Source organism: Charadrius vociferus, unplaced genomic scaffold (assembly GCF_000708025.1).
Source record: "Charadrius vociferus isolate BGI_N301 unplaced genomic scaffold, ASM70802v2 scaffold179, whole genome shotgun sequence".
NCBI lineage: Eukaryota > Metazoa > Chordata > Aves > Charadriiformes > Charadriidae > Charadrius > Charadrius vociferus.
Genome location: NW_009650072.1, coordinates 2,847,154 through 2,874,977, shown reverse-complemented (window position 1 = coordinate 2,874,977; position 27,824 = coordinate 2,847,154). Strand labels below are relative to the sequence as shown.

Sequence of the window (27,824 nt, the reverse complement as noted above, 5' to 3'; positions counted from 1 at the left end):
GCAGGCAACACAAGGCTTGGATGAAAGCAGAATACATTTGGATTCCTGCCTCCTTTCATTAGTAGGTGGCAAAATGAGTCTCAGGGCCAAAAAGGAAAAAAAAAAAAAAAAGGCAGTTTAAAAATAGGGTGAGTGAGCACCCTTAGAATAGTAAGGATATAAAATCCTGATACCTTTAATGTTTTTTCTCTTTTGGGCCTACAGAAAAAATTCACATGACCATTAAGGTTATGACTGGCCAGATGCACCTAAAAAAGCAGCACGGAATAACAACCCTGAGCGTATCTCCATTCTGGCACAGGGAGACAGGGAGAATTGCAGCTGCCTTCTTCCTCCATAGCAGAACAACAGGAGAACTTCACTACTGAGGCTAAAGGAAGACTCCAGGCTAAATGAGGGTATCTAAAAGTTGCCTCCAGTACAAATCCTTTCATTATCCACCACAAAGTCCTGTAATAGAGAAGACTAAAGTCATGTTCAGTGACCACAAATCAGATGGTGAGAGGGCTGTCCAACAACTCATGGTAGGGCACAGAGGCTAGCGAGACTTTTCCCCTCCTCCGTCCAAAAGTAACATACAGAAAGTACTGACTTTTCTTGCCTAAGCAAACATCTACTTCTAGGAGAAGGCCAGAATTACCCATACACTGGGTCTCCATTATAGAGAACCAGCAAGTGCTACAAATTTGTCATACATAACACATCATCCTGCATGTTCTATGTGAAGCACGCATTAACATTATGAATTCGTATGGAACTGTGATTTCTGAAATAGTCACACTTGGAGGGATCAGTTACAGAACTCCCCTTGAAGTAAAGGTCACAAATTTGATCTGCTATATTACATCAGCAAGGAATAGTAACAAATTATGAACTATTCCTATCAAAACTAGAGAATTTCTTTTACTGGGGTTGCAAGCAAGCGTTTATTAAATCATTATCACAAAAAGTATACATGTTGGCAAATGTAACATCTACCAAGATTCTGTTAAAACAGCAAAATTCAGCAGGCTACACTGCAAAACAGTCCTTAACCATTGAGCATATATACATCTTTCACCATTGATACATCACACACCAAGTGTCCCATGTGTTCATTTAGAAGTACAACATGTTGCAGGACATTACTAGATATACCTTTCATCTCATTCAATTTAAAAAGACCTTGAAATGTTCAGAACTGGAAAAAACAGTACAAAAGAAAGTATGCAGGAGGCAGCAGTTCAGGGGGAAAAAAATCCGAAGTTTGTACGTCAAAGCAAACGTGCCTTCCAAACCAAGTGAGCTCCCTACTCAGAAATAAACTATTATAAGGATTTGTGTTGCTTGTCGTCCTGCCCATTATCTGAGATGTCTTAACTCAGCAAGTGAGCAGCTGGTGTCACTGAAAATCAAAGGCATAGAGAAGATAACCTCCAGTTTACTATCTTCATCATTTACAACAAAGCATCTGCTTATTTGTTCTATCTCTTGGCAACTCAGATTTGTCGCCAAGGTCATGATGGGTTAAATATTAAAAAAAATAAATAGCAAAATGCCTAAAAAAGCTGGAGGGGAGATGATTAATGATGTATTCTAATCGAAGAATTTCTTCATGTTTCATTAAGTTGCTGCTTGGAGCACCATCCACAAGTTAAAAAAAGAAAGCTCATCAGGTTCAGAATCCTTTCTATTCAAAGTGCTTTCCTACAGAGAAAAATGGAAACTGAAATCTTCTAGCTGTGTATGTCCTTCACTCATCAGAAAAGGATTGTATCTTGCATTACAGAACATCTCATTGGCAGTAGTAGTCTGGGGGACACATAACAGCCTGATTCTCTTTTACACGGTAAGAGGAGATTTGGGAACAGCTTATAGATTTTTTAAGTCACTAGCACTGCAGGTCACATCAAAACTCTGATAATCTGCAACAGATTGCGAAGTCCCCCAGAGGAACCCATGTCCGGGAAGGCCAAAGGAAGGGCCATAGAGAACATTGGCAGTCACTCTCACAGCTGGTGTAAGCATTGGAAATTTCACTGTGGTATAGCATCAAACGAGCTGGCTGAAGGGATTTCAAAAAAAAGACGTACAATGGCTGTAACCTCACACTCAAAGAACAGCCCAACAGTTTCACCTCTTCCATCTATTGCTTTCCACCTTGTCCATGACAATCGCTTTACAGTAACCTAGCAATTTGTTCCAATACAAGGCTACAGAACAGGGATATAGTAAGATGTTAAATCTGAACAAAATGGAGAGAGAAGAGAGCTACGCCTATAACATGAATTTCTGGCATCAGAAGGGCTTTCTAGACGACACTTAACTTAGCAAAACAGTGCTATAATATATACAAGCAACGTCTAAGACAGAATCAATAGATCGTATATTACCGTCTCAAGGTAATTATTCCATTAGAGTTGTAAGAGGGAATAAGTATTTAGGCCACAACACTTATCAATCTCAGGAAAATGTCATTATCTCCTCTGGGGCGGGAGAGGGGGGGGGTAATCTACCAAGAAGGACTCAGCACACTGCTTTTAAAATCACTACAGTTTTAGGGGGGGGTTGTTGCAGTTGTTGTTGGTTGCTTCTTTATTTTAAGAACACTGGCAGGTGTGCTACCATCTTTAGCAAGTTTAGAGCTATCACAATCAAATACATAGGTAATACAGGCATTTCACTCCTCAAAGACTGATGGGCACCAAGACCTTTGTGTGTAGCAGAAGTCTCTCACTTCATTCGGCTTTCTGCTAACTACAGTTATGTTTGAAACAGTGCCATAAACAACAACAACAACATGCTTGACCTGATTCAAGTTTGATTTACTTGATCAGCATGAATATATCAATCCTTCTTGCTGCTCCACAAGAAATGTTAAATGTGCTGTGTTAAATATGTCTTAAAGCCCTGTTCATTATAGCTTTCAGTCCTTCTCACTTTCTGAATGTTCAAATAAGCCAAACAATCTAAAAATAAAATGAGGCAAAGACATCTCTCAGAACTAATAAAAGTCCCTCAGAGACTCTGCAAAAAGCACAATAGCGAAACAAGTCTCAAAAGCATTTTTTATTTTAATTACTTTGTTACCTCCCTTCCATAAAGAAGTGTTTGAGTGAAACAAGTTCAAAAAGCAGACAAGTAAATGGTAAGTTTTACAAATACACCAATTTTTCATCTCTGGTTTGACTGCAATGACAGGTGACATTATAGTGGGAGTCTGCTACAGGTAACCTGTAGCAGGAAGACCAAGCAGATGAGGGCCTCTGTAGACAGAGAGGAGCAGCCTCACATTCACAAGCCCTCGTCCTCATGGAGGTCTTCAACCATCCCAACAGCTGTTGGAGGGACCCCACAGCAGGGCATAAGCAATCTAGGAGGTTCCTGGAATGCATTGATGATAACTTCCTTCTCCAAGTGATAGAGAAGCCAAGGAGGAGAGCTGCTATGCTGGACCTTGTTCTCACCAACAAGGAGGGGCTGGTGCAGAATGTGAAACTCAAGGGCAGCCTTGGCTGCAGGGACCATAAAATGGTGGAGTTAAAGATCTTTAGGGCAGCGAGGAGGGAGCACAGCAAGTTCACTACCCTAGACTTCAGGAGAGCAGACTTTGGCCTCTTCAGGGATCTGCTTGGCAGAGTACAATGGCATAAAACCCTGGAGGGAAGAGAAGTCCAAGAAAGCTGGTTAATAGTCAAGGATCACCTCCTCCAAGACTCAGGAGTGATGCATCCCAACGAAGAGGAAGTCAGGCAAAAACACCAGGAGGCCTGCATGGATGAAGAAGGAGCTCCTGGATAAACTGTAAAACAAAACGGAAGCCTACAGAGAGTGGAAGCAAAGGCAAGTAGCCTGGGAGGAATACAAAGAAACTGTCCAAGCAACCAGGAATCAGGTTAGGAAGGCTAAATCCCTGAGAGAATTACATCTGGCCAGGGACATCAATGGCAACAAGAAAAGCTTCTACAGATATGTCAGTGATAGAAGAAAGATGAGGGAAAATGTGGGCCCTCTCCAGAAGGAAACAGGAGACCTGGTTACCCAGGATATGGAGAAGGCTGAGGTACTCAATGACTTTTTTGCCTCAGTCTTCACCAGCAAGTGCTCTAACCACACCGTCCAAGTCGCAGAAGGCAAAGGCCTCACTGGGAGAATAAGGAACCACCCACTATAGGAGAAGATCAGGTTTGAGACCACCTAAAGAACCAGAAGGTGCACAAATCCATGGGACCTGATGAGATGCATCTGTGGGTCCTGAGTAAACTGGCATATGAAGTTGCTAAGCCACTATCCATCATATTTGAGAAGTCGTGGCAGTCCAGTGAAGTTTCCACTCACTGGAAAAGGGGAAACATAACTTCAATTTTTAAAAACGAAGACCTGAGGAACTGCAGGCCAGTCAGTCCCACCTCTGTGCCGGGCAAGATCATGGAGCAGGTCCTCCTGGAAATTATGCTAAAGCACATAGAAAATAGGGATGTGATCAGTGACAGCCAACATGGCTTCACTGAGGGCAAATCATGCCTGACAATTTTGGTGGCCTTCTATGACAGGGTTACAGCATTGGTGGATAAGGGAAGAGCAACTGACATCATCTACCTGGACAAAAGCATTTGACACTGTCCCACACGACATCCCTGTCTCTAAATTGGAAAGACGTGGATTTGACGGATGGACCACTCAGTGGATAAGGAATAGGCTGAATGGTCACACTTAAAGAGCTGCGGTCAATGGCTCAATGACCAAGGGGAAACCAGTGACAAGTGGGATTCCTCAGGGGTCAGTATTGGGACTGGCGCTGTTTAACATCTATGTCAGTGACATGGACAGTGGGATCGAGTGCACCCTCAGCTAGTTTGCTGATGACACCAAGCTGTGTGGTGCAGTCGACACACTGGAGGGAAGGGATGCCATCCAGAGGGACCTGGACAGGCTGGAGAGGTGGACACATGCGAACCTCATGAAGTTGAACCAGGCGGAATGCAAGGTCCTCCATCTGGGTCAGGGCAATCCCAAGCACAAATACAGACTCGGTAGAGAATGGCTTGAGAGCAGCTTTGAGGAGGACTTGGGGGTGTTGGTTGATGATACATGACCCAGCAATGTGCACTTGCAGTTTAGACAGCCAACCATATGCTGGGCTGCATCAAAAGAAGAGAGGCCATCAGGTTGAGGGAGCTACTCAGCTCTGGTGAGATCCCACCTGGAGTACTGCATCCAGCTTTGGAGTCCTCAGTACAAGAAAGACATGGACCTGCTGGAGGAAGGCCATGAAGATGATCAGAGGGATGGAGCACCATGAGACTCTCTCATGAAGACAGGCTGAGAGTCTTGGGGTTGTTCAGCCTGGAGAAGAGAAGGCTCCAGGGAGACCTTATAGAAGCCTTCCAGTACTTAAAGAGGGCCTACAGAAAAGATGAGGAGGGACACTTTTCAGAGAGTATAGTAATAGGAAGAGGGCTAACAGTTTTAAACTGAAAGAGGGTAGATTTAAACTAGATATTAGGATGAAATTTTTCACTATGAGGGTGGTGAGGCACTGGAACAAATTGTCCAGGGAAGTTCTGGTGGATCGATCCCTGGAGGTGTTCTAGGTCAGGTTGGATGGGGGTTTGAGCAACGTGTTCTAGTGGCAGGGGTCCCTGCCCATGGCAGAGGGGTTAGAACTAGATGATCTTCAAGGTCCCTTCCAACCCAAACCAGTCTATGATTCTATGACTTTTTTTCCTCTATTTTTTTACATATTCACCTCTCTAAAGCCAATGGCTTTTAAGAAAAATGCTTTATTTTTACCCTGAAAGCTTGCTCCAAGCTTGCAAGCTTGAATGGCTTCTTTTTTGTTACTAGGTAGTAAAACAATCTTTGCTTGCCAGCTAATACCTCTGGATTTTCTCCACCGTAATTTCCACTGCCTTCAAGTTCAAAGTCCTAATTCCTTAAAGTGGGGAAAGAGGATCTGCCCTTAAGGATACCCTTACAGAAAGCTGGAGGAACAATTCCCCATCCACCTTTGTTTACAAAAGCTTCAAGAAGCCTGCTTGCATGCATGCATGCATTCAGTCCTGTGCAATTACAGTCATGCAAGGGATGTGTATTGTGAAGTGTCCCTGCTTGATCACCAGGCTTGCAATTTTTCATATGTATTCTCGTGGTATCATCTCTCAGACTTATGTCACTGTCAGCATCTCTGCCTTCAGCTTTAGTTTTTAAAAGATTTTTCTGACCTTCACAACTAAGAAAGCAGTTGGAAAACATCACCAAAATGCATTGTAAAATCCGAAAACTGTGCAGCAAAGATGACGACTTTGAAACACACGTTTGTGAAAAACCCCAACTCATGGTCAAGCCAATCTCAAAAGATTGCTACTTCAGATATTTTAATTATTAAGCAGACACACAAAGTATCAGAAAAATAAGCTTCAGAGATTATTCACTTATAACATGTGACTAAGCTAGGTCACACATATTTATCTGTGCACTGACAGAAAATTTTCTTGATGGTCCATAAAGCAGCTGGATAGTGAGGATGTGGGTGTCAACCCAAGGCTGTACAGCAAGATATTCACTCCCGGAAAGCCACAAATCCCACAGCACGCTAAGGGCACTCCTCACGCCAGCTTTCTAAATAGAAATCACCTTTCCCTCCTGTGAGCCTTTAAGTTGTAAAATTTCTACTTAACAATACACTTTAAGTGTTGAGGTTACATGTATAGAACGCAGAATTATCAGCAGAGCTTGCTCAGGCATTGCTCAGGAGGACAGTAGCGAAGCCTTCATTTGTTGCACTTCCAAGTGCTCTCAGGCACTTTGCCGGCCTTGTGCTTTTATTTCACTGAGCATCTCTCCTACATGCTCTAGATGACTCCCTGAAGCCAGACATCTGTCCTTCCTTTTATTTCATTTTGTAGCCAACAAACACTTAATCTTTCTTTGGTGAGCAAGGTTGACTGCTTTTGTTACTCCTGTTTGGTTCCTTGAAAATTAAGATATATATGCCTTAGATATATTGAATATATTTTTCTTCTCCTTTAAAGTAATTGCTCCACTTAAACCCTGCGAGCAAGCAAATCTGATAAAATGTAATTTGTTTTCTAAATACTTAGTATCCGTGCAGTAAACACGCTGACAAAGGATTGTATGCATTTGTACTGCAGCTCCTACTCTTAAGAGTCTTCCCATCCTCCCTAATTTTCTAAAATCAGGTGGAATGACTTTCCCTTTTCACCAATACCTGCAAGCAAGAGCTCTCTACTCACTCTGCTTCAAGTGCAATTCTTGCTTGGTAGCATTTGCTGGTGGTTTGCTAGCTTCCTACGACAATTATCTCCTCTAGCTGCCACTCATAGTTCCCGCTTGATGGTTTTAGCTGTCACCAGAGGTTAATATTGCATGCTTGCCTCTCACCCATCTTTTGCAGGGTTCTTGACGCAGCAGAATTATCCCTGTAGATGTGATATGGTGACTCACAGGAAACAATGACAGTTAGTGCACAAAGGCTCTAGACAAACTACAAGCTGACACCACGGTGATACGTAAAGTTGAATTAAAAATTTCACAAGAACTGTGAGCTTTTTATACAGAAAATAACAGCTTTTATGTTCAGAGCCTAAGCAGCTCTGTATCTGGTAACGACAGGAAACCACACTGTAAACAATATGACAAGCACTGCATTATTACCTGTTTATATGCTAAATGATATAAATTAAGACAGACAACCCCCCCCCCCAAGATTAATTATATTTTAAAATTGCCTCTCTGAGAGGAAGGAAAGTGATTGCAACTATTATTAGCTGTAATGCAGTATTTAAAAAAAAAAAACAACAACCAACTAAAAATCAGGTCTCATTATGCTAGGCAGTGCTAAAATACACTAAGAGGTAGTTTTTATTCCAAAGACTTCACAATATAAATTGACAAGCTGCACAGAGAAAAGAGGAAGATGAACAAAGCATTCTGCAGAGTCAAATCACCCAAAACATGCATCAATACAGTGACAAAGCCTGGAAGAGAAGGTAGGTGTAAAATCTAGACTTCATTTCAGTCACAAAAGATGCAGTACTGCCAGATCTTATCCTACACTCTGGAGTTTCCTTCTAGGGGGTCAATGCGATCCCATTTTTTGTTGTGGATCTAATTAGCTTTTCACAGCAAAATATCCTCCCCCTCCTGTAACCAGCGGCCACTGACTTTAGACAATTTGGTTAATACAAACTTTTTTGTATCCCCATCAGAAAGCTTTTCCAAATGCTCCAATTAGCATTTCCTCATTTCTCTCCTCATCACCTTACACCCACAAATTCACAGAATCACAGAATGGTCAGGGTTGGAAGGGACCTCTGGAGATCATCTAGTCGAACCCCCCTGCCCAAGCAGGATCATCTACAGCAGGTTGCACAGGATGGCATCCAGCTGGGTTTTGAATGTCTCCAGAGTGGGAGACTCCACAACCTCTCTGCACAGCCTGTTCCAGTGCTGTGCCACCCTCAAAGTAAAGAAGTTCCTTCTCATGTTTAGATGGAACTTCCTATATTCAAGTTTGTGCAGGTTACTTCTTGTCCTATCACTGGGCACCCCTGAAAAATTCATAAAATAGTTGGCAGCTTGGCTTTCCATTAGCCCTTGGAAAAGCAGTGCAAAGAGATTAGAGGATCAGATTTTGTGAGGATAACTTGCTGAAAGTAACAAAAAAAAATATCAAACATTTGAAATTAATTTTCAGCTTCTATCTTACTGGAGGAACAATTAGTTTGCCTGGAGCCTGAAACAGTCTACGGAAAAGAAATACAAAGCAAAAAGACATTTGAACAGCACTGTTAGGGCTCACTGTTACCTAAACATGACAGGAAAACTGTGATGTCAGATCTGTATCTAGCTATGGAGAAAGCACTGAGACAGGTGCTCAGTCACTGATATGAGCAAGGCTGCTTTTTTACAATGAATATAACCAAAGCAGTTTATATTTCGAGGACCCATTTTAACAGTTATAGCCCCATTAAGAGCTAAATGACATACAAAATGGCTCTGTCAGAGAACAAATTTAGAAGGCCGACATACAACCCCCATGAAAATGGCAACAGTGATGGTTACTCGAAGTCCTGCCAGGTGCCCTTTAATAAGCAGAGAATGTGATTAGTGCCGCAATGCAAAGAGACAGCATGCTGCAACATGACTCCATGCTGGTCTGCCAGGAAACCTTTACAATAGAGACCCTGGCTGCACTGGGATTTTTCATGCATAATAAATAAAGCAATAGACTAGCAGACTGAGGCTCCTTCCTGAACACCAGTGCCCTCCACTGCGTATGCTGAAGATTCCTCCAAATACTACAGCAATCTGAAAAGCAAGAGAGAGAATTTATGATTTTCTCTTCGTGACAGACTGCTGAGTCCCTCGGGACCTAATGTCAGACACATGACTACATCTGCCGCTTCGTAGGGCTGCTGCGAACATCTAAATAATACTGTCAGCATAACGCAGAGATCCTTCCATCAGACTGCACAGTCTCCTCTCCCCATTGGTGCTCACTCTGCCATAGAAATATGCCTTTCATAATCTGTTACAGTACCTCCTCAACTGATGCTCTATACAATAATTTAGTTGGAATCATGGACCTTCACTACAGGAATGTGACCTTGTTAATGAAGAGGCAGTGGCTCCCGCGTAAAAATCCTTCAGCTTCCTTATTACAAAATGTGGAACCAAAGTGTTTGGGATGCTGTTAACAGCACCACCATTTAGGATGTGTATCACCAGCTCCCTAAGTTTGGGATCACTTTGATCACATTTGTTTTCCAGCTCTTAACTGCTGTGTTTTTCCAGCATAAGGACATAAAGAGCAAATTTTAAGATCATAGAATAATAATTCTTTTACTGCCCCTCTAACACTACTGCACACTTTAGTTCAGAACATTTGAAGCATGGTTTGCCATTTGAGAGGAGGGATGTTTTATCCTAATTTCCTCTACAAAGACTATTCTTCCATTAAATTTAGTATTACTGTTTACTCTCCGACTGGATGAATTGCAGCTTAAGAGAGACATGAATGCCCATGTCATGACATTTACAGCAGTGGCTGCCAATGAGCCATAGAGAAGACAGAATCTTGAAACAGATCACACGGTCTAAAAAACAGCACACAAAAAGGCTACAGAAGACAAATCTGTCCCTTTTCTGGAGGGGCCTATTATTTAATGGAAAGTTGAGAACTGTTTTTTAAAATGCTGTATGAAAATGCTGTTGTATTGAACACACTAAAATTGGGCTCAATGTGATCAGACAGGTACTTGTCTCCTTGTATGTCTCTTCTGCTTCTGTGTGCAAAACACGTTTATGGTTGGGTGACCAGCCTGGGTATTTTGCGCTGGTTTTTTTTTTATTGTAACATTAATTACATGATGCCCTCTCCGCTACCATTACTCACAGGGAAAAAGCAGTGCTAAGTAACTAACCTGAAAAGAAAAGTCCAGAGGAGAGAAAGACAAGTATCAAAGCAGTAAGTGCATGACAACAGCAATCACAAAGCCCAGTTTCTTCTTGTGAACGCTGCTGCACCACCGTGACCTGCACCGACAGTACCCCTGTGGCGTGGATCACTACAAAGCGGTACCAAAGCCAGGATTTGTGGACTATCTCACTCAAGGAAGATTTAAATCATCCATGCAAGAAAAATAACAAAGCCCTGAGCAAAGTCAGAATTCACCATGCTGACCATGAAAGTGCAAGGAGAACCCATTTGCACTATTCGAAAAAGTCACACATCCAAACACTTTTCCCTTTCAAAACACCATACCAGAAAATGTTTACTTGAAAGATCTATATTTTTTTCTCTTCCAAACACACAACAATATTTAAAGTGTCCAAGTTACCCGTTACATTAGCGGAAAAATCACAAATTAGATTTGGTATCAGCCACTGCACTACCGTAGGCATGCACAGACCAGGTAAGAAGTAACTGCTTATAAACGTACAGTCAAGGGGATTCAGATTCCTCTTTGAAGGCTGCTTTAAAGATAAACTTCAATTGAAGCTAATAAGCTTTTTTAACTGTTTTTAAAACAAGCACTTCTCCCTTCACATCCTCCAGTATCTTTCTTTTAGAAGATTTTTATTGGTTTATACAGGTTTAGAAAATTACTAAAAGCAAAACTAAAAAGGGATATTATGCTTTACCAAGGTTTTGGGGAGCCAGAGTATAGAATTGTCATCCTTGTAATGACACTTTTTTTTTTTTTACTACTTCAAGGAGGCTTGAATAAAATTTCTAGGTTTAATTTTTATTAAAATAAAATATTTGCATTTGGAGGCTCTTCAACACATTCTGTCCTGTGCCCTGTGGTTGCAGCACCGTCAAGACATGAATACATTTTATAGCAACTCTACTTCTGCATAGTTAATATTGCATGATTATTTAAGTTGTAGTATTGCATGAGCTGCATGTGGCATGCTAAGTGTTCTCTTAAAGGATAACTACTCTCTTTTTTAAAAAAGGAGGATCAAAGTCTTAGTGGGGAGCAGGTAGGAACCTAGTAAGGCACTTCTACATAAACATCATTTTTAATCACAAGCTTTTTAGGGTAAGAATCAAACCTCCTTATTTTTTCAGTGTTGAAAACACTATAGGGTGCCAAACCTGGAAAAGCTCAGCTTTGTGACAGTGATTTAGTTCCATTATGTATTTTAATTGTTCAAAGATTCTTTCTTAATGTCATGAACTTGAGTGATCATGATCATGAGTGCTACACGGTGCAGCTATCATACTCAGGTTGAAAAGCCGGCCTTTGTTGTGCTCAATAAGTACATACTCAGTTTTCAGTGTTGGAAAATGTTTTTCAGATGTGAGATATTATACAACACTTATTAAATAACAATTCATTTTTTTCAATCAAAAATAGGCTGGCTCTGATGATGATTAATCCTTGATTGAGGTGAAAAGTGCAAGGCTTTTTCTTATTAGGCAGGGATTTTCGTTTTCAAGGGAAAGGTCATACAAACATGAAAAACATTAAGGTACTTGCAAACTTTAGAATTAATATCACAGGACAACCCAAACCAAAACAAAAATGTGTTTTCACCAAGAGCTAGAAGTGAAGAAGTTTACACTTTTTCATGTACTGATTATTACTTTTAACTCATTAAGTTTAGAGATATAGGTGTACGTGGAGACATCCCGCACCTCCTTTTCCTTTATATCAAACATTTACCTCATGATCAAATGAAAACTTAATTTCTTCCAAGTTGCCCATAAAAAAAAAGGAGTCAGTGCCATCACAGTGAACAACCAAATTTTGCACTGACTTCAGTAGAAGAAAGCAAGAAAAGAGAATTCAAATAACTGAACCATATAAATGGATGCAGACTATATAAAGTAACACGAAAAAACTAACTGCTTGCTAGCCCTGCAAATCAGTTTGTATCATCAGCAAGATGACTGGAACACAACTTCAGCATTTGTGAAATGAATCATAAATCTAGCCTCTCTGTCTTAAAAAATGTTTCTATTTAAAAGATAATGCAACAAAAAAAGCACAAACGCATTTGTATATACAACCAGAAATAGTGACTTGAATCTTATACTGTTAAAGGCTTGCTTTTCTGTTTACCTTTCATATCGAACTTGAGTTATTTCAGTCTAAAAGTCAATCATTCAAGCATTTACTAATTAAGAAACCATTGATATAGTTGTTCTAAATAAACTTTGCTTGAATGATAAGTTATTAGAAAATTGCACAATCAAGTAGACATATTTACAGAAATCTGTGTGAGTTTAAGGAGTATAACAGTTGACAGCTTTGAACTAAGAGTGACAAGTGATCAGAGAAATCCTATCACAAAATGTTCTAAAAAGCCAGCCTTTTAAAAGCACATGTAAAAACTAATTTCAGGAATAAAATGTATCATAGTTGTTTAGTTTAAAAAAAAAATAAAATAGTAACATCACATTTCTGCTGTCCTTAAAAAAAAAAAAAAATCTTCTAGCTTCCAGCACTGATACTTTTCCCATTAAATCCAATGAGTGTAGTACACAGCTTAGACAGGCATATGATGTTCTTTACGAATGCAAAGTTCTTTTTTTGTTGTAACTTCCTTCTAGAATTTCTTTCCCCTACCCATTTTTCCCAGAGATTTCTGCCTCGAAGGCAGAAAGCTTAAAAGGACATAAGGAGAGAGAAGGTTGTTCAAACTCAATGCTTTGCTTTCATGCACATTGGAGGAATCTGCTAGCAGCACACTTTTACTTCATCAATTCAGCAAGAAACACAATGTGATTCTTCTGATTGCTCTTCAGTCGACATTCAGAAGCACCAGCCTGATAATTAGTATAGGCGTGTGACACTGAACGAGCAGGGAGAAGGTAAAGGGACAATCTTTTCTTAAAGGCAGCCATAAACTAAGTAGAACTTAACAAGTTCGCTACAAGGTTTAATTGTAGAAGGATAATTAGAAAATATACTGCAGTATATATGGAAATATACTACATATACAGAACACCACCTCTGTGGTCACTTAATGAAACTGACAAGACACCAAGCTAAAATTAATACCTTCAAAATTAGGACATGGAATGCAGGTTGGATACCAAATAGCTGGTTTCTCCACACCTGTCTACCACACTAAGAAAATCAAGGAAATTCTTCACTTAACATCTCAATGCATCGATCGTGGCAATCAAAAATGTCTCTGTGCATGGAGTGCTGGACTGAAACTTAGAAGACTGTTTCATTTCCAGCTCTGATTAGCACAGAATTTTTTTATTCATCTCTCTCACCCTGTCTATTAACGGGGATAATTATGCTGACCTCCTTTATAAAGCACCTGAAAATCTACAGTTAAAAATGTTCTTAAACATTTAATTATAAATAAAAGCAATCATGTATCAAACTTCAGTTATCAATTCATGACATAAAAGAAAGAAGCTGATTGTTCCTGAAATTAGTACTCAAAATTCCATTTTTCCACCAACATTAGCTTCCTAGTACTTTCATCATTATTACAACAGCTGCATTATACTAAGATGCACTAAAGGACCCAACTAGCATTGACTGACATTTTGAAGTTTTTCCAAGCTTTGAACAACAAAAGACCCAGGATTTTTTTTCATGGAAAATTTCCATGTTAAACAAAGATACTTTTGACCAGCTTCAGGCTTAGATGCTACTCCGAATCTGCAGCTTGAATTGTTGCAATGGCTCTATTCTAAAACAGGCTGTAGCACTTTGCAGATGTATTTTACTGCTACATCCATCAACCCCTCTCTCCTTTCAGGGGTTGGTCAACAAGGGCACCTTTTCATCATCACCACTTACTTATGCTACCGGTTTCTCTCCTTTCCCCCACATCTATATGTTACTTGCCTCCTTTCCGCTGCACACAATGCCCTTAATCACTCAGTATGTTTGATGTGCATGTTTTTCTTTCATCTTGTGCTACTTAAAAATGAAAAAAGGGTGAGAGGGTTTGATATAAAATTAAGCTACTTACCAACTACTGCCAGATTATGCTCTGAGCCACATGCAATCTGAAAAAGAAGTATGAATGAATAAAAGAGAACCTGCTTACCAGCAGGAAGACAACCACAATTATGACAGGAAATTAAAAATTAACCTGAAACAAACAACTACAGTTTGTCGGATGCAAAATCAGGGTTGAAGTACTCTCACTTTCAAATGAAATTTCATTTGTAGTCTCACTTAGGGGCTTAGTGGCTGGGGGGCATGTTTGTCTGTTTTGTTAATAAACAGGCATTTTCTTTTGCAATCACCACTGACATTCCAATCTTTAGGAGCAAGACTGGCCACAATTCTGCAAAAACATCACACCCTGGACAACATCCACTGGATCCAACAAGACTATTCATGGGCATAGAGCAAATGTAAATCGAGCCTTTGCAAGATCAGAGCCATATAGAGACAGCTGGCAATCAAAACGGCGATGAAGATCTCCATTTCTCTTATCTATACTGTCTTTCTCAGATGATCCCTGAAGAACTGCACAAAGTATACAGGCTCAGTGTGATAAACCTGAAGTAGTATGATCCCTATGGTCATTTGTCTAGAACAGATTAAAAATACCATAGAACTCAACTCTTCTGTTAGCAGCAGGCAGGTTTAATTTTTAAAAGGTGCAGAAAAAAATAAAACATTGCAAACATTCTCTCCCAAGCTCATTAGTGATGGAAATCGGTTATGCAATCCTTTTCAAACTAAACTCATAGTCAGTGTCTTTTTCTTTCTTCTTTGCAGCTGCTAGGAACATGTCAAATGTTTAAGTTGTTTTAGCATATATCACATAGTATCACTCACAAAGCTTTCATAAGTCCTTCACAAATGATGTTAACACAAGCGCCAAGAGCAGCCCGCTGCCCTACTGCAAGGGCTTGTCTCTCCCACTGAATTCTTTTGCAATGTCACTTCTGGGACAATTATCTGATGTAATACAGACATCATCTCACACAAGGTTACTCTGCTGAGTGCTCTCAAGTTTTAAATTAAAACACAAGCAATCCCCTCAAAATGCTGTATCCAGTTCACTGTTGTGCACCTACTTGCCCATTAAACATACTACTGAGCCGGAGAAAATTAATAAGCACATTCTTTTACTTCTTAAAAGTATATTGGCAATAATAAAATATGAAACAGAAGTATATCCTCAATTACATTAAAAAAATAGAAGTCCATACCATCAAAATTTTATATCCTTTTGTGCATGCATAACTTCATAGTTTCTACAGCCAGAGAAACTGCTGTACAATCACCTCAATGTCCGCATAACAGAAAACCATCAAAACAGTCCTTGTACTCAGCTCACTGTGCTTGAGCATTTACTGGAAAAGAGATAGCCAAGACTGACACACACACAAACTTGAGCAATTGTGTTACAAATAAACACTGCAATCACTGCTACTCGCAATGTACCCGCACCACAACTGTGACATGAAAACATTTGGTTGATGCCATCCTAACACAACAATGGCAAGGGAGACAAACCAGACTCTTTAGGATAGAGGCGCTTAGCCAAGACATTAAAGCATTTGGGACAACAGGGCTAGAAAAATAATTCAAGTCACAGCACACTCCAGGATGGCCTCATCTTCAGAAAAATCGAGACAAAGCATCAGGAAAAGCAATGCCTTTGCAAGAGCACTAGCAGGACTGCATCAAGTCTTCTATTCCACAGTATTGCACAGGCAAAGCCTTAAGCCCTGACTGCTAAAATACATAAATCTTTGCCATATCCCATATCATTATCCTCCCCACAAGTGAAAGCTCTACACTGGAGCAGGCCTGGTTCCTAATGCCTATTCACTGGCTAATGCTTCACCAACCAATGCTTCTCGAGCTTGAAGGTTGATGCCATGGAAACGAGATCCACACATGGAAACATACACGAAGGTTTTCGAGCAAAAAAGCAAATTCTGCTTCTTCACCAAGTGCTGAAAATTGGAGATACTGAACTGCTACTAATAAAATAAATGAATTTTATCTGAGGTGTGAATAATCCTATCTCAGCTAATTCCCTAGGAAATAAGCTAACACAGGCACAGACTCAAAAGCATAGGTACCAAAGAACTGCTCAGGCTGGTGGCTCATACTTACTGCCAGGATCCCTTTCAGAAACACTACATTAAAAAAAAAATAATAAAAAAGCCAAAAAAAATCACCCCACCCAAACAAGGTGTTGTTTAGAATGTAAAACATTCCTTGATGAAGAAGCATTTTCTTCCTGTATCTAATAGCAGCAGCAACAGAGCGAGCAAACCAGATAAAAGAACACTGGTGACCCCAAACAGCTTTGTACTCTGTTCATGTAGCTGTTACTCTGCCCACCATTCAGAGCCACCCGCTGCCCATCTTATCATGTTGTAAAAGGGAGTCAATCAAACGGCACTGGGTACAACCAGACCAGAATCACTGTACTACACAGACTTGCCGGTTCTGGGGAGTTGCCCCCATGAGAGCCACCCACGGCCAACATGCTGTGCAGATGTGCTCACTGCAGCTCTGTAGCCTCATGGGGTAAAAGCTCCTGCAAAGCACAAACGACTCGTGCTGCTGCACCCTTTCGGTTGGGTAAGAGCCACCTCAGTGGAAAATGAGTGAAATCAAACAAAATCGCAAGCTGCTGAAGGCAGTGCCCTGGATTCACCTTCCATGGCCCAGAGCAAGGACAGCACATGCCATTTACCAGCAGCAGTACTGTGCTCCAAATAGGAATCTGCTAGATCGAGAGCACAAGGTTCACCACTGCCTCATCGCAGGGTATCACTACCTGACAATACAGACTGACTTTGTACAAAACCCCAAATAAAAAATGCCCTTAGGGGACTCTAAAGTTAGCTTTCTGAAACAACAGCCTTATTCACAATCCATACTGCTTGCTGCAGGGTACGCCATCTACCCACAGGATTCCTACCAGCCTGCACACCTATGACTCTGGAGCTCAGAAGGGACCACACCAGAGAGGTGAAGCAAGGTTGCCACTGCTTAATGAGCGGTGCTGCCTTGCAGATATTTCATAACATCTTTTTTACAATAAGCTTTAATGTAAATGTGACACTGCCTTTTCTTCGTGACTCCCAACAACAGGCAACCGTCAGCCAAGTACCATAATTTGCTGGTACAAATACAGACTAGCCAGAGAACAGCATTGCTGAACAGATGTTTTATGCTTACATTAGATGTAATAAGCTCTGCAGTCAGCACAGGTCACTGGGAGAAGCCCAGCATTTACTGCAGCAACCATAATTTTCTGGCTGCTTCTCTTCTGTCCCCACCCTCAATGTGCTGCAGAGAAATTAAATTCCAACAGACATCTGCATGTTCCCAGTGGATAAATACATTCAAGTGTACTTATAAACACACAATAATGCTTTCTAATGGGGCAATATTTTACATTGTTTTAACTGAAAAAAACCACTAATCTTAAAGACAAATCAGAGTGACTACTAGGGAGTGAAGCACTCTGTGAGCCTAAGAAGCATGACGCCCTACACAGAAACAATTCATGTTAAAGTTTCTTCTCTATTCGGAGGAAAATTTGAGAATTGTGCACGGATATTGTGATCTCTATTTAAATGACCTCAAAGCACTTTACAAATGCCTGTGAGGCAGGAAAAGAACGCTTAGGAACCATTTTATTCAGAACTTATTTACCTTATTATCTGTGCCCTTTCAACCATACGTAAATTGTTTGTTTCTTCCCTTAAATTGTGTGTTAGCAAGCTGCTTTCTACCTAGCAATGGTTGCAGTTCAGATCCATCCATCCAGATGTAACACATGTGGTGAGAAGCAGCCAAGGGACCAGCATTTTATTAATCATAAATAGTCAGGACATAAGCTGCATGGATGGTGAGGAAAGACCTTAGCACAGCAACCACTACCTCTGGGCAAAACACCAACATCTTTCTGCTGCCTGCAGATATGCTTATGGCCCAGTCCTAACAAAAATGAATTGATTGAATGTAAAAGCAGTGGGTTACACAAAACACAGAAAGTATTTCACTTAAGAATAAAATATTTTTATATATTAAAAATACTGTATGAAGTAAAAAAAATTGAAGAAAATGTGTGCATACATAAACCTATGTATGCATATTAGGAAGAGAAGGTTATCTATTTGAGGAGATGTTATCAGGGAAGAAGGTTCAGAGGAAAGTGAGGGTAAATACAGAGAGCCTCCCTTTTAGACCCTGGTTAGAGATCTTTCTGCAGAATAGCTACCCCTCCTTTTGCTCCCCCACAGTCCTATGAGATAAGAAAGTCTTGTTCTCTACTTTGTAGACAGTGAACAAACATACAGAGGATAAAACTCATGCAGATATTTAGACATACAATCTCCCATTGATTTCAAAAGGTAATTAAGAGACAAAATACCTTTTGTCAACCATCCCCTAAGGGACTTCTGTGCGCTACAACAAAACCAGCCTGACAAAGCACATAAAAATCCAAGTTACAGGCTAGTACCCTGACCACAAGGCTATTCTTTCTTTTCTTTCTGTACTCTCAAGGCTCTGACTGAGGATCTGTCGTACAACCCATCAGGAAAAAGATCGTACAACCCATCAGGAAAAAGATCGAGTCAGAACTGCAGGCAAAGTCAGCCTAGCGCTGCAGCAGAAGGGAAGGGACAGTAGGTGGGTCGCAAGGAAGAGGCACAGGGAGCTGGACTCACACGGGCGATTGCAGAATGAAAATTCACAAGCATTCAAACATCAGGGTGCTTACCTAAAACAACAAAAGGACCTCAATGCCATTTATTTTTGGTTCACTGCCTTACGAGTGCACCTTAACTCCCGACATTGCAATTATTTCCCAAAACGTTCAAAGATACAGAGGCTTCTGTCACTTCTCAGAGATAAGAGTGTGACGTACAAAATAGATTTCTAAGGATGAATGTTTAAGTTACGTTCAGATTCTAGTCACTACTATTTCTAACTTTCTTAACTGCATGAAAGCATAGCTTTTTTTTTGGGGGGGGGGAGGGCAACACACCCATCTAAAGGGTGTGCACATAAGTACTTTTATCCAGGACTTTAGGCATGGCATCTTATGTCTTTTGATAAATTTCACTGTAAGGAAATCGCCAGGGTCAGAAGACAGCAAGTTTTATTCCTTCTGGGATGAGAAGTCCTAATGGAAGGAGAAGAGGTGACCGAGAGACTGCAGATCAAAGCTTACGTAAGACAGGGGAATCTTCTCTCCCAAAGCTGCTCTTCTATGCCCTTGATTAATGTATCATAACAATGATTTGTACTGTTTGACACACTCTGCCCAACTACATTTGTATGCAGAATTCTACTGATGCGAAAAAATAAAATAAAAAGAATCTAATTAGCAAAGCTGTCCTGCTTCCAACGATCCTTCACTAGGAACTCTGTGTTCCTCTTCTGGATCATTTGACTCCTGATTGATAAGGAAGCAGCTTGCTAACCTAGTCACATTCCTGGCGAGCACAAGACTAAGTGCAGTTTAATACAACACATGTTAGCAGCAAACCAGTACAACCTCACCAAAAACAGCACATTAAATCTGTTCCTAGCTGTTGGCTGTACCAGTTAAAAAAGTGAGAGGACCAGTGTCCTCACAAGACATTTTCCATTTGTCATCAATCTAATAATCTAATCTTCTACTTAAGGTGGACTTTTTGTTGTTGTGTTTTTTAGTTTGTATGTAGCTCACATACAGAAAATTCACAACAGAATTTAAACTGAAGCCTGTGTACTAAGGTCTGGAAGAAAACATTCCTTCTCAAGACACACCTGACCAAAAGCTAATGTGCCATGTAAGTAGACCTCTGCAAACAAGGGGGAAGAGAGGAAGCATTAAGACATCAGCAGGATGCAGTAAGCTTTCAAAAGAAATATTTTATAGCTCTCAGTAGCTTCCAGAGTTATGCTCTATGCCCCCCGTCCCCACCCCACCCCCCCCGCCTGAAACTAATGCCAGGCCTGCCTCACTTGTAGCACAAGACACAAAATGCTTTTTTTCCCATGCAGCCTTTCCTTTGCTTCTCCACCCACCATTTCAGAGTCCCATGTTCCATCTCCAATCATTCACTATCCTGCCCTGCCAATAGTCTTGCAGTCATCAAAAAGCCAGCTGACCAACTCCAAGATCTTGCCTTTACACCGTCTGTGCCATAAGTGATAGATGTATGTCCCTGCACACATTCCCCCTCTATGACACTAACCATACACAAGAAACTGCTATGCTATCCACCAACTCACTTCCAGGAACAGTTTCCTGTGGCTAACCTAACAGGGTGCAGTTGCACTTCTCCGATTCAGTTGGTGCAGCTTGGGTCTCAAGTGCTTGCAGGAGATGGAAACAGTTGTAATTCCAATGAAAAAAAAACAACAACAACCAACCCCACCCCCCAAAAAAAACCAAAAAAAACCACCAAAACCCACACAAACAAACGAAACACCACACACACACACAAAAAACCCCAAAACACATAATAAAAACAACCAATTTTTTAATATCAGGTCGGAAGCACCAAAACCACAAAAAGCCGTCAATAAAGAGATCAGGCACAGGGAATGAAAATAAAAGGAGGAAAGAAAAGCTAATTGTTAAAGCAGTCAGCATTTTCACTGAAGGTTTACATCGCAGCAACCCATGTGCACCCACAAAGTCTACTGGCAAGGCAAGTGTGATCATATTGAAAAACTCTACGTATTGTTTACTTCAAATTGAGAATGCCTCAAACATATGTACTGTTTGCCTCAAATTGAGGATGGATGGATTGAGATGTCAAGACAAAGTAAGATCCAAGTCCACCAACAAAAAAAACTCGTCATCAGATGACTCTAGGACAATACAAAAGTTGCTGAGATCCCAGTAAGAACACCCAGTGAGATTAAGTTTTAGTAGAATGACAAGAATGTAGCCAAGACAAGTGTGATAAAAATCTTCACAAGTCAGCAAGGTCAGCTGGCTCTTCTCCACTGCCTGAAGATTTTCCAATTAATTCTTGTATCCTTCTTCAGGCAGTTCCCTTCCTTCCTTAGGGTTCAGAAAGCATTAGCATCTTTCATTCCAGGAAAATCAAGCTCTGTCACTTTCATATCTCTCAGCTTCACTAGTCTGTCAAAATTTTCCATTTTTGTAATCAAGACCTAAGCCAATTTCTGTTTATCCTTTCATCATTTTTAACCAAGTCATGGTCATTCAATCCCAGTTTGTTTCCTGTAACAAGATCCCCATTCGGTCTTCATTGTTTAGTGAAAATTAAGACTAAACTATCCCTTTTGATTGATAAAGAAATTGTCAATTGTACATATCAGCCCTGACTGTTAATGTGTACATACTCCCAAGCCTATGTCTGTGCAGTGGAAATCCCACAACGCCAAAATCCTCACTAACATTAAAGACATCTCTGTCCACATCCAAATATGAACTACAGCAACGGGGAATTCAGCAGATACAGAGTTTTACCCAAGGGAACTTCTTCACAAATTATTTTGATTTAGACTGTTTCATCCACAATTCCCAGCTCCTTAGAGTCTCAGTGCCTCTCTCTCCTAAGTTAAATGAGAGGCGCTAAGATGAACACCTTACCATCTGTTTGGGCTTGCTTTGGGGACTACAAGCAGTTTGCTCTTTATTTGCGGCCACAAACACCACTTTGACAGAATACATGAAAGAAACCAAGACCACAGCAACAAAAAGTTTCAAAACCTCTTTTTACACTGATCTGACTGTACCATCAACACGCACATCCTCACCATCAGATTATTCTGATGTTTTCAGGTCAAGGATTGTAGCTTGTAGCATGACAAAAAAACTTGGTATCTGTCTTTTCTTCCAAAAAGAAAAGTGTTCATTATGGCATATAAATGTCATCATTACCTATGTGAATGTGCTAATTTCTAGTACTATGAACTTAATGAAGTGAATGGTTCCATTAAACAATGATTGCAGGCAAACATTCTGCCGAAGTACATATTATCCAACATTTTATAGGCTTACAATAAGAGTCATGACAGCAAGAATTACTTGGCAACAAAACATCAAATTCTACCTAAGTAGCTACTTCCAAGGTCCTTTTGTGGATGTATGTTGGAGGCAATCTTGGGCATAGTGATGACAAAATTACAGTTTTGGATTCTCAGAGAAGGAGGAGGGTCAGCAGAACTGCCACTCTGGAATTCGAGAGTGGGGCAGACTTTGGCCTGTTTAGGAGCCTGGTTGAAAGTCCCTTGGGAGGCCCTGAAGGGCAAAGGAAGGCTGAACATTCTCCAAGAAGGAAATCTCAAAGGTGCAGGACCAGGTCATCCCCGTGTGCTGCAAGATGAGCTGGTGGGGAAGACGACTGGCCTGGCTGAACAGAGAGCTTTGGCTGGAACTCAGGAAGAAAGAAAAAAAAAAAAAAGTTCACGACCTTTGGAAGAAGTCAAGCCACTGAGGAAGACCACAAGGATGTCGTGAGGTTATGCAGGGAGAAAATTAGAAGGCCAACTAGAACTTAATATGGCTACTGCCATAAAAGACAATTAAAAATGTTTCTATAAATACATTAGCAACAAAAGGAGGGCTAAGGAGAATCTCCATCCCTTATTAAATGTGGGGGGAAACATAGTGATGAAGGATGAGGAAAAGGCTGAGGTACTTAATGCCTTCTTTGCCTCAGTCTTTAACAGTAAGACTAGTTTTTCTCCAGCTACCCAGCCCACTGAGCTGGACAACAGGGATGGGGAGCAGAACGAACCCCTCATAATCCAAGGGGAAATGGTTAGCGACCTGTCACACCACTTAGACACACAAGTCTATAGGGCCTGATGGGATCCACCCAAGTGTACTGAGGGAGCTGGTGGAAGTGCTCACCAATCCACTTTCCACCATTTTTCAGCATTTCTGGCTAAACAGGGAGGTCCCAGTTGACTGGAGGTTGGCAAGTGTGATGGTCATCTACAAGAAAGGCTGGAGGGCGGATCCAGGGAACTACAGGCTGGCAGTGTGACCTTGGTGCCAAGGAAGGTTATGGAACAGATCATCTTGAGTGCTGTCACACAGCCCTACAGTACAACCAGGCAATCAGGCCCAGTCAGCATGGGTTTATAAAAGGCAGGTCCTGCTTAACTAACCTGATCTGCTTCTATCACAAGATGAACCACCTTAGTAGATGAGGGAAAGTGTTGTCTGTCTGGAATTTAGTAAAGTCTTTGACACCATTTCTCACAGCATTCTCCTGGAAAAATTGGCTGCTCATGGCTTGGACAGGCACACGCTTCACTGGGAAAAAAAAACTGGCTGGATCGCCGGGCCCAAAGAGTTGCGGTGAACAGAGTTAAATCCAGTTGGTGGCCGGTCACAAGTGCTGTTCCCCGGGGCTCAGTATTGGGGCCAGTTCTTTATCAACAATATCTTTATCAACAACCTGGATGAGGGGATCGAGTGCACCCTGAGTAAGTTTGCAAACAACACTAAGTTGGGCAGCAGTGCTGATCTGCCTGAGAGTAGGAAGGCTCTACAGAGGGATCTGGACAGGCTGGATCGATGGGCTGAGGACAACTGTATGAGGTTCAACGAGGCCAAGCGTCAGGTCCTGCACTTGGGTCACAACAACCCCATGCAACACTACAGGCTTGGGGAAGAGTGGCCAGAAAGCTGGTTGGCAGAAAAGTACCTGGGGGTGTTGGTCAACAGCCAGCTGAATATGAGCCAGCAGTGTGCCCAGGGGGCCAAGAAGGCCAATAGCATCCTGGCTTGTATCAGAAATAGTGTGGCCAGCAGCATTAGGGAAGTGATCATCCCTTTGTATTTGGCACTGGTGAGGCCACACCTCAAATACTGTGATTAGCTTTGGGCCCCTCATTACAAGACAGACATTGAGGTGCTGAAGTGTGTCCAGAGAAGAGCAACAACGTTGGTGAAGGGTCTAGAGAACAAGTCCTACAAGGAGTGGCTGAGGGAACTGGGGTTGTTTAGCCTGGAGAAAAGGAGGCTCAGGGGAGACCTTATCACTCTCTACAACTACCTGAAAGGAGGTTGTAGTGAGGTGGGGGTCAGTTTCTGTTCCCAAGTAACAAGTGATGGGACAAGAGGAAATGGCCTCAAGTTGCACCAGGGGAGGTTTAGATTGCGTATTCGGAAAAATTTCTTCACTGAAGGGGTTATTAAGCACTGGAATAGGCTGCCAAGGAAAGTAATGGAGACACCATCCCTGGAGGTATTTAAAAGACTCGTAGATGTGGTGCTGAGGAACATGGTTTAGTGGTGGACTTGTCAGTGTTAGGTTAACAGCTGGACTCGATGACCTTAAAGGTCCTTTCCAACATAAAACATTCTATGATAACTGTAGTTTTAACTTTTTTCAAAAGAATCTAGACTTCACATCTCCCTCCTTGTGGTAAAACAGTCCATCATTTTCAATCCATTTAGAGTATTTTCTGGAATATTCAGTGAAGCTGGAAAGAATCAGAGCAATCAAATATGCATATCATGGGAACTCAGCTCTCCCCTAATTGTGGTGGTATTACAAGCAATCTCACTACAATTCTTTACATAAAAATAACAGAGAGAACTAAGCATACATAGTCTGCAAGATTACACAACAGCACACCACCTTACACTTTTGTAGAACTGAAAGGAAGAATAGCACTTCTTACAAAGTTCATACCCTCAAGACTGTCTGTGTTTTCTATTTGGATATTGTGAACAGGCAGACACTGTCCCTAAAAGACTCTCTTAAAGGAGATAAGTGCTGACAGCATGGCCATGGACATACTGCTTCAAGACAGAAGCCATCACTTGATTGGCCCTGTCCAGCCATGCTGCCCAGAGGCAACTGGCCCCACCACCGTGAGGACTTTGTTGACACTCTATAACCCTTTTTTCCTAGCATGTGATTTTTTGGAACCTCCTTATAACATCTTCTTCTTTTACATGATTTTTGCCTGCACTATCCATCATTAAAAATTGCATTCAAAACACCTGGCAGTATTATCAAAAGAATATTATTAACGATGTGATTAAGCAATACTACTCATTTTAAAGTGCAGAGGCTTTTTTGCTTCTTCCAGCAATGAATCCAAACTTACGATAGAATTTTGAATGTCTCAGTTCTTCACCACCCGGGACCGGGTTGTGGGAAAACTAATTTTCAGAGAAATTACTAGATGTTCAAGGAAGCTCTCACGCACAATTGGACTGACCCTTCATTTCACTGCTAGGCCTGTTGACCTCAGTGAGCACTGCTGCTTGCATAAACTGGCAGTACACAAATACACTGTCAATGAAGAGAATAAAAAAACTATTTAATCTCCAAAACATTTTACATCCTTTGAAAGAAATGAGCAGGTAACTCTAAGTACAGAACCGCTACTGTGTAATATCATTTGAAGTGTCCCTCATTGGACCCAATGCCTTTGGGAAACATCATTTAAGATCAGCTGTTCAAGAATGCAAATCTCTGCCTCATTTCCAGCACAAACCTCACTGTCTCTCCCTCTCCCATACATACATGTGTAAAACAAAAAATGTTATCAACTTGATTTCTTGTCAAAAGAACACTAGCACATGAAAAGCTCCACCTAAAATATGAAAAAATAAACATCAGAAAAAAACCCAAACAAAAAAATACAACATTTTTCATACACCAAGTACTTCAACTTGAGGACAGAATTTTCTTGGTTCATTTACTTTCCAGCATAGCTGCAGGCATGCAGCTTCCATAAGGGTTAGTCTTGTATAAAAACATCAAGCCATGAATTTTGCTGGCTGTCCGCTCCTTTACCTCTCCAAATAAATAGTGCTTATGCCTTTAGGGTGTCATGTAACTCTGCTCTTCCAATGTTGGATTCTCTGTTTCTGCAGCACTTAGTAACAGTACAGCTCCCTGCAGCAAGCTTGCTGGAAATAAATAAAATGTAAGCTTGCTAAGACTCCAATGCAGAGATGAATAGAAAAGCTCTTCTGGATAAATAAGGATACCATTTATAAGGACCCAAATAGAGACTAAGCCATAATGCTAGTCACAAAGGCAGAAACAGGAAAAAAAACACGTCTGAAGTGACTCTACACAGCTGATAAAAAGGCATTTTTATTAAAAAGCTGTATTATGATGAAACTTTCAAAGTCCTAACTTGAGCTTTTTGAATAAGACTGTAGCCAGAGCATATTCTGTCAGAAAACCCTCCATTAGCTCAAGAAAACAGCTGTAGGACAAAAGTAGACAGAAGAAGTGGTCACAGACCCTTGCTGTCGCTCCACTGAAGAGAGGTCAGAACACATCTGCTCTTTCCAGGGCTGGAAAATAAAATGCAGCTGGCCAACACCAGGCGAGCCGGGCAGCCCACCCACGGACCTCCAGCTATTCTCATTCAGGAGAACCATTCATTCATCTCAGCCGGGTTGTTCTTTAAAACCACACATTTATTCCAGTTTATTTTGACCTAGCAGCTGCCTAATTACAAAACATTTCTATTATGCAGCATCTCTTTCGCACAATATCAACTCCTTTCTCTCTCTTTCAGTCTTTGCTACCTTTGAGGCATGATTCTTTCACATCAGTACTAGCACATCAGTTTCAAATGACCTTTTCTTCTCCTGTTTTCTCAGGGAACATATCAGCCTGCTCAACTTCAAAGGCTCCCTGTCTTGCCAGGGGACCAAGAGCTGCATGGGCAGAGTAAGCTGAGAGATGCGTCCCACCTCACAAGCCAAAGGATGCACTGACTGGTCATTTAATTCACATTAGGGAACAACTTTTCTTATAGACCCATCTCTAAACACAACAGCATTTTTGCAGTTTGAAAGAATGAAGCAGATAATATAACCACTACAATACCATTCAAGTCTAATTGTGAAAAGAGTGGTTTCACAAGACTAATTTACCCACAAGAATTTGCCTATATTTGTTATGACCAGTGCCCTCAGGAAAACAAAAGGTACTTAATGCCATCTTTGCCTCAGTCTTCAGCAGTAGGACCAGTTGTTCCCCGAGTGCCCAGATCCCTGAGCTAGAAGACAGGGATGGGGAGCAGAATGAAGCCCCTGTAATCCAAAGGGAAATGGTGAGGGACCTGCTTCAGCACCTGGAGGTACACAAATCTATGGGGCTGGATGAGATCCACCCAAGGGTACTGAAGGAGCTGGCAGAAGTGTTAACCAGGCCACTGTGCAATATTTATGAGCAGTCCTGGCTAACCGGGGAGGTCCCAGCTGACTGGAGGCTGGCAAACGTGACACCCACCCACAAGAAGGGCTGGAAGGAGGATCCAGGGAACTACAGGCCGGTCAATCTGACCTCGGTGCCTGGGAAGGTCATGGAACAGATCACCCTCAGTGCCATTACACAGCACATGCAGGAGAACAGGGTGATCAGGCCCAGTCAGCATGGGTTT

At 41.3% G+C, this 27,824-nt stretch overlaps 1 protein-coding gene across 1 annotated transcript in view; it reads right to left on the bottom strand.

Annotated features, from left to right (window-relative positions):
* SERGEF (secretion regulating guanine nucleotide exchange factor) overlaps positions 1-27,824 on the bottom strand; it is a 159,050-nt gene that overhangs the window by 53,540 nt on the left and 77,686 nt on the right. Inside the window, exon 9 of the mRNA XM_009892043.1 lies at positions 14,458-14,494. Coding sequence (XP_009890345.1) covers positions 14,458-14,494 — 37 coding nt within the window. The remainder of the gene's footprint in view (positions 1-14,457; positions 14,495-27,824) is intronic.